This window comes from Amphibalanus amphitrite, unplaced genomic scaffold, assembly GCF_019059575.1.
Source record: "Amphibalanus amphitrite isolate SeventyFive unplaced genomic scaffold, NRLGWU_Aamphi_draft 000805F_arrow, whole genome shotgun sequence".
NCBI lineage: Eukaryota > Metazoa > Arthropoda > Thecostraca > Balanomorpha > Balanidae > Amphibalanus > Amphibalanus amphitrite.
Window position 1 is genome coordinate 285,982 of NW_024882299.1, and position 7,128 is coordinate 293,109.

The following is a 7,128-nucleotide window of genomic DNA, read 5'->3' on the forward strand; positions in this document are numbered from 1 at the left end:
CGCGGGGTTGGGATCGTAGAGATCAATACCCAAGGGGATTACGTGCTGGTGTGCTGCAATGTGTCCTTTGGGTGCACCTTATCAGGGTGTTATAGTTGTCAATTTTGTATCCATCATAACGTAAATGTTAACGGTAGAAATCTAGGCCGATCTTCCAGCCACAGTTCAGGAGTGAGTAGCTGGCAACTTTTTGCGGCACAGCGTAATTTACGGCGCAGGATACTAGTGCCACCTGTCGGCCAGACCTAATAGTTTGGTAGGGTCAGGGTGCGCTACAGGTCTCCACTCTCCACCGATTCCATGTCTCGGAATCAGAAGGCGGAAATAAGTAAGAGTGATTCTAAACTAGACTTCTTGTTTTCAGTGCCAACATCGAGGAAGCCAATCAACAGCGCTGCGACTACTTCTACCACTTCTACTACGACCACTACCACTACAACTACCAGAACCACGACCACACTTCGGTCACAGTGGAGGGTGACGACGCCCCGCACCGGGCCGACCTGGCGGCACACGACGCCACGGGCCACACCCTCGTGGCGAGTGTACGGAGCCACCACCCCCGGCAGCCGTCTGCCGGCCAACGGGGTCGAGTGGCCTCCGCCGCCGCCGCCGCCGCCGTCAGCACGCACTCCCGCGACAGCACCGAACCGGCCTGCCGAGGAACCGGGCGAATACGTGGCCATGGTGATCGGAATCATCGCCGGCGCGCTCATCGTCGTCATCATCTGCATCCTGATCGTGCTGAAGGTGCAGGGCCGCAACGAGCGTCGCTTCAAGGCGGACGAGAGCAAGGCGTACCTGGCGGGCGGCGGTCGGGCCGGCTCGCCGCAGCCGCCGCTGCTGGCCGGCGGTGGGCAGACCGAACTGAGCGGCGCGCCCGGCGCGCTGCTGCCCCGGCCACCGCGGCCCAAGAAGACCAAGGATGTCAAAGAGTGGTACGTGTAGTGAGAGAGACAGACACTGGACCAGTCGGTAGTGATATTGCTCGTTGTTGGGCGCGGTGGCGCGGCGGTAGGCAGGCCTCCCTCAGTCTCGATGTACCCAGCTCTTGTTCCGTGCCGCCGCCGCCGCAGCCCGATTCTCGCTTTTATAAGATGATTTCATATGTGATGTTCGCTTTAGCTGTTGGGTCGCGCCTCGCCGTCACGCGGCGGCCAACCAATCAAAGCGCGCGGTGCGACTGTGCGAGTTGTCGATGGGTGCGCGACCGGCGGACAATGGGCGCCGACCCGCGCCGCGCCGGGCGCCGACCACCGCCGGGCGTTCGAGGGCGCCCGGCCACTCCAGGGTCTCTCCAGGGCGCCGTTCCGTTTGTTGATGCCATATTGTTGGGCCACTCGTCCCGTTCGGTCCACAGTGAAGCAGTTGTGACGTTCATGTTGTGAGAGGCTGCTTCCTCCGAGTCTATAGTATATATCCGTGCTTGGGAATACATCATTGCCGAGTGGGTCGGTGGCCGCTCGGCACCGTATAATACACTCCATACCGGTGACGGTGGCGCATTTCGGCCCGGCTACACCACATACCTCGCGCCAGGAGCGAGTCTCACCCAGCTTTGCTATGGTCTTCTATCTTAATTGCGCCAATAGGCAATCGAGCCAGGAGGCCGCAAATGGACTTATGTTGTCGCTAGTGTTATAAAGTTATTTGTTATACCGTTATAAAGAACATGTGTAAAAAGTATTCATAACTAGGTGTTCATGATTACAAATAGGCATTAGGCATGTATAACAATCCAGTATTATTCATGGCCCAAACATTGAAGTCAACATGTTCAGGACTCATACACAACGAAAGCTCTTAGGCATTAGGATGAAAACAAGCGGCTTGCACATATTACAACAACGTCTGTACAGGGACTAGAACAGCATTCAAAACACCTGCGATTGGACAGATGGCGAACAGAAAGTACCGATTCATTGATATAGAAACTTAAACCTTCAATTCTCGGCCCTGACTGATGAACATATCTGACCCCGCAATCACAATTTATTTGTGTGCAATGAGAGCAAAGTGTAAAGATATAAGGCATCCGGGTGTCTTCACACGCTAGGCGCTGAGCAGCAGCCTGCTCAAACCGTGACTCAGAATGGTGCATGACTTCCCTTCCGCTTGCCTTCTATAATAACCGCTGTGCGCTGTGATCACTGGTCAGCGCTCAAGGCGGTCCGCGCCGAGTCGCATGAACCGCCTCAAGGCGACTCGAGCACCGTCGAGACTGGGCGATCTCCCTTTATAGGCGATTAGTACTGTCGGGACTGGGAGATCTCCCGGGACAGCCAGTCGAGGGCTTCGTACAGCCCCTCGCCCTGCGTGGCCGACGTGGCCTGCACGTGCCACGGGCGGCCGGTCAGTTTGAACATGCCCAGTCGTTCGGTGACCTCGCTCGGTGTCATCACCCTCGGCATGTCCTGCTTGTTGGCCATGATCACCACCGGGATGTGCTGAAACAAAATAGGAATCGTCAGCGGCACACCGTAACGGCAAGGCGCTCACTGTGTCTGCATAATGTAAAAAGAATGTCATACAGGAAAGGGCTGCCTAGTGCGTACGTGCCTATAATATGCAGCAAGTTACCACATTCCCAACGCGACATAAGAATGCCCACATAAGCGTTTCCCAAAATCCGCCAGCCGACGCGGCGGCCTTACCCGCAGCTCGTCGTGTTGCAGCATGTCAGCGAGCTCGTCGGCCGCCTCCTGAACGCGCTCCCTGTCCAGCGAGTCCACCACGTAGATGAGGCCCTTGGCGTTACTGAAGTAGTGATGCCACAGCGGCCGCAGGATCTTCTGACCGCCGACGTCCCAGACAGTAAAGCTGATGTTGCGGTATTCGATGGTCTCCACGTTGAAGCCGATGGTGGGGATGGTGGTGACCACCTCACCCAGCTTCAGCCGGTGCAGGATGGTGGTCTTGCCGGCAGCGTCCAGACCCAGCAGCAGGATCCGCACCGGCTGACGGGTGCGCACCAGACCGTCCAGCGACTCGAGGACACGCGACAGCAGCAGACCCATCGCTGATCACCCGGGGACACTTCTTCAGCAGCACACACTCCGGCAGGCTGAGCGCAAACGAAAACTCGGCGTTTCAGTCTAGCTGACTGGGAGGCAGCACCGCTTAAGTCGTTCAATCCTCTGCTTCCCACCTGTCGTCTGCCGAGTCTCAAGAGCGCGTCTGTGTCTGCCCTACCTCCCATGGCTGTTTTATTAGTCGGCTCGCACTCGCGTATCTAGGCGGCCGGACTAACGTATCATCACGTATCGGCCAGCCAGCGTGGCGCCGGCCAGCGTGGCTCGTGGTGCAATGGGCCGTCAGCCGGGGCGCCCGCCGCAGCCGACGACACCGATTGGCCGCCGCCCCGATCGGCCGGCTCGGTGATTGGTCGGCGCGCGTGACTCGGCCCGCTGTGACGTTCCGTGTCGTCATGTGGCACGTCAGTGACCTTCGCGGAAGGAGTTCCCTCCCCTGTTGTGACGCTGACGCCAGGTGGGGATCGATGGGGCGGCGCGTGTCTGTGCCGGCCACACACGATGCGTGTGACGGCTGTTTGGCGTTGAGAAACTTCACTGGCCTGTAGGCAGTAACTGTGTATTTGCGAGTTCAGAGTATGCAAGCAAATACTGCACATACCTATACTAGAGGTGGCAAAATGTGAACCCGAGGACCCGGTCCAAAGAACCAGTCTGGACCCATACGGGTCCATACCTATAAGGGTCCTCCATACCCATACGGGTCCAGACCAGTTAGTGGAAAATTTCTGACGGGTCCAACTGGGTCCTACCTTATACGGCCTTGGGTCCTACCATAAACCGTATATCTTGCACACTTCACCTGATTGCAAAATGCGAAGTGAATGGAAAGAAAAAAATTGTTCATGTAGGTATGTTTCTTTGCATACTGTAGCTCATAAGTATTCCCAGTGGGAAAAGGCTGCTTTACATGATGTAAGCAATGATCGCTGCGTCATGCTTTTTAAATTGTTGCCCCTTTGGCCATTAACGCAAAATGTTCCAAGGTTCCAAACGCAAAATGGTTTTCACGCATTTCAGTCCATCGTAATTTGACGGTCTAAAGAACCATTTCGATTTTCTTTGACTCAGATAAACCTTTGTCAACACTGGTATCACTGTGAATGTTACCAAATGCCGTGAATAGAATAGTACGGCATTTTATCAGATTGGCCCCAGGTGCTTTTTCCACCAGACCCGTACCTAAATGACCTAAGTAATCACGTGCCCTTTAGAAGTAAAATATACAATGGGAGGAACTGCAGGCCATGGCTAGTCATTTGGTGCGATTTTTATCGCTCTAGCTCTACTGGATGGGCCACAATCTTTTGCGCAAATTTGTGAATGGTGACCTTTGTTGACCTCTGTACATACTCGGTAGGTAGGTTATCTGTAAGAATCTTGGGTAGGTCAACAAAAGGCTAAAAGTGTCGCCGAATGGTTTGGGATACGTATTCCCAACCACAAGGGCGATGTTGTGTGCGAGTTTCAAGTTGATCCAAGGTGTTCCGTAAAATAAGCTGAATCTGGGATGAGGCCCATTGTGTGTCGCTCGTTTAACGTTTCACGCTGACCAGGGCAAACAAGGTCACTTTCACACAGTTTGCAGGAAGGGCTATGGCCTGTGGGCTATCGAATGGGCTATCGAATGTAGGCTATCTCGAATTGCAATTGTCCCCATCTGTTTCTTTAACTCTCGCCCGGTGAGGGGGGGGGGGTAATATGGGTAATATGGCCCCCTGTGGTTTTGTTTTTCCTAAATAGCAAGAAAACGGCGGCGCACAGCGCCACCAAAGGTAGCATTTTTCATGTAAAATGGACCATAAAACATGCATCACACATTTTCACATTGTGACCCTCAGTGACCTGACCTCTGTGACCTGACCTGGTATCAGTGACCTCAAATAGCAAAATATGTGTTTGACGAACAATGTCAGTTCCCCATCGATGATGTTCAATGCCATGCATTTTACCCGATTTTACAACACATTTCTTGAAATGCCTGTAAACGGTGAAAATTCGGCACTTGACCTGACCTGTGACGTCATCGGTTTGACCGATGTCAATGAAATTGGGTCACAAGGTAGGTAGTCCCCGTTGGGGCTATTCAACACCTTTGCTGCTTGTCGCTATTTTGCGTGGTTCTCGAGATTTTTTTGGGGGGGGGGGCAAAATGTCCCCCCCCCCCCGGGGGCGCGTTGCTCGGTAGACCCCAACGAGGCGCAGGTTAAGATCTGGGCCTCGTTTCATAAAGCGAGTCCGCTACTTTATACTTACGCCGGTTTTTGGACTTGTATTGCAAGCGCATGTGAAGCGATGATGACAGTTTGAATCGTTGAATTTATTTATCTTGCAAGCAAGTCGCAAGAACAGAAGGGAGAAGGGGAAATTAATTTATCGCTTCACATGCGCTTGCAATACAAGCCCAAAAACCGGCGTAAGTTACGGACTCGCTTCATGAAACGAGGCCCTGGCCGTAATTGCCGTAGTTTTCCTGACCCGTAAATACCTATAACCTAAGATCACCACGTGACCTTACGAAGTGAAATTGGTAACTTAGGAAAGTGCCTTCAGGATATGACGAGTCGTTTTATGCCATTTTGAGCGCTGTAGGCAGCTATGCACTGGGTGGGTCACAATCTGCCGTGCAAATTTGGAAGCCGTGCCCGTGACCTTTGTCAGGGGTGGGCAATTGTGCCGAGTTGGGGTAGCACGAGCCTTTCCAATTCCACGCCGGCGCATGGAGTCGCACCAGACGGCGGAGGTCAAGGTCACCGCCAGGGCGGCGGCGGATTGGCTGCGCCCGTGCAACCCCAACTCGGCATATTTCTCCACCCCTGACCTTTGTTGACCTCTGTGGGTCAAACGGCTAAATTGAACTCAATGTCAAATGATGTGATGTCAAACTGATGTCGCCGAACGGTTTGTCTTGAGGCGTCCCAAATCTCTGGGCTGATTCCGGGGTGGCATGGATTTGGGATTATTGACGAACATCAACATGCCTGATGCGGGCCGACGCTAACCAGCGACGTTTCCGCTTCATGTTCTCTTGTAAAAAAAAGTTGAAATCCAAGTAGCGAAGTGCAGCGGCGTATTTAGAAAATCGCGAAGGGGGGGGCCAAGGGTTTGGAGGGCGCCACCTCACCCAAGGAGGGCGCCATACGGTCGCGAGATAAAAAATCACTCAACGGGGGGGGGGGGGGGGTTGGGAGGCGTTTTTTACCATGCCACCAGTTTTTTTTTTTTTGCGTAACCTCGTATAGGTCGTGCTGCATTAATTTTGCATCGTGTGTATTCTTTATACTCCAGGTCACAAAAGGTCAAGTGGTCTTGAAATGCTGCGCCGAAGGCGCGCGAAATTTTTGAAAACAACCTTTTCCTCCGCTTTTTAGGCACGCCTTTTATACGATCACTGTTCAAAGCTCCTCTCGCTCTTTTACCAAATTTGAAGGTATAAAAAATACCTAAGGTTTGGTCGGGCCGCTAGATGCGTAAACATCATCCAAATTACCTCAGACCAGCCTTCATAGCCTTCTCACAGGTGCATACAGTGTACCCACATAACCAGTTTCAATCACCGAAACTTCAGATGCCTGCTGTTGCGGCCGAACCTGTTGACAATACTTAATCGTAATACATATAGATGCCATGATGCACGTAAAGTAGGATCAATCCGACCAAAGACGTGTTTTATGCATCGTAGAGCGTAGATAGTTTTGGTAGGTATAGGTACTTCATTCATTGTGCTGAATGCACGTTCATTTGTGGCAGTTTTCACAGGCAAGACATCAACTATGTGCAATAGAACGACTAAGTTGAAGAACATGCCAAAGGAGTAAATAAATGATAGGAGGGCAGCGATCAACGGATGTTGCCAATAGGTAGAAGGGCTGCGATCCACAGGAGGGCGCTAATAGGTAGAAGAGCCCCGATCAACATCCCGAGTTTCGACAGTAGGGCACCGATAGGTAGGAAGTTGGCGAGCAGCAGGAGGGCGCCAATGGATAGAAGGGCAGCGATCAACAGGAGGGCACCAATAGGTAGGAGGGCCCCGATCAACAATCAACAGGAGGGCGCCACCAGGTAAGAGGGTGGCGAGGAACAGGAGAGCACCAAT

At 53.0% G+C, this 7,128-nt stretch overlaps 2 protein-coding genes across 5 annotated transcripts in view; one reads left to right on the forward strand and one right to left on the reverse strand.

Moving 5' to 3' along the window:
* Positions 1–1,492, forward strand: part of LOC122366430 (neurexin-1-like) — an 88,633-nt gene extending 87,141 nt beyond the window's left edge. For all 4 annotated transcript variants that reach the window (XM_043338674.1, XM_043338675.1, XM_043338676.1 and 1 more), the window contains one exon: positions 365–1,492. In XM_043338674.1, the coding sequence (XP_043194609.1) occupies positions 365–948 (584 nt within the window). In that variant the 3' untranslated portion in view covers positions 949–1,492. The remainder of the gene's footprint in view (positions 1–364) is intronic.
* A 228-nt stretch (positions 1,493–1,720) lies between these two features.
* On the reverse strand, positions 1,721–3,292 carry LOC122366431 (ADP-ribosylation factor 5-like). Its single transcript, XM_043338678.1, has 2 exons — positions 2,655–3,292; positions 1,721–2,447 (listed from the first exon to the last, which is right to left on the reverse strand). Exons 1-2 carry the CDS (start codon positions 3,015–3,017, stop codon positions 2,247–2,249), a joined length of 564 nt encoding a protein of 187 aa, XP_043194613.1. The 5' UTR covers positions 3,018–3,292; the 3' UTR covers positions 1,721–2,246.
* Between the last annotated feature and the right edge of the window lie 3,836 nt (positions 3,293–7,128).

Excerpts from the sequence above, each read along its gene's own strand:
- LOC122366431 (XM_043338678.1), bottom strand. The coding sequence starts at position 3,017 with ATGGGTCTGCTGCTGTCGCGTGTCCTCGAGTCGCTGGACGGTCTGGTG. Across the intron at positions 2,448-2,654 it reads TGCAACACGACGAGCTGCGG|CACATCCCGGTGGTGATCAT; the intron begins GTAAGGCCGCCG and ends ATTTTGTTTCAG.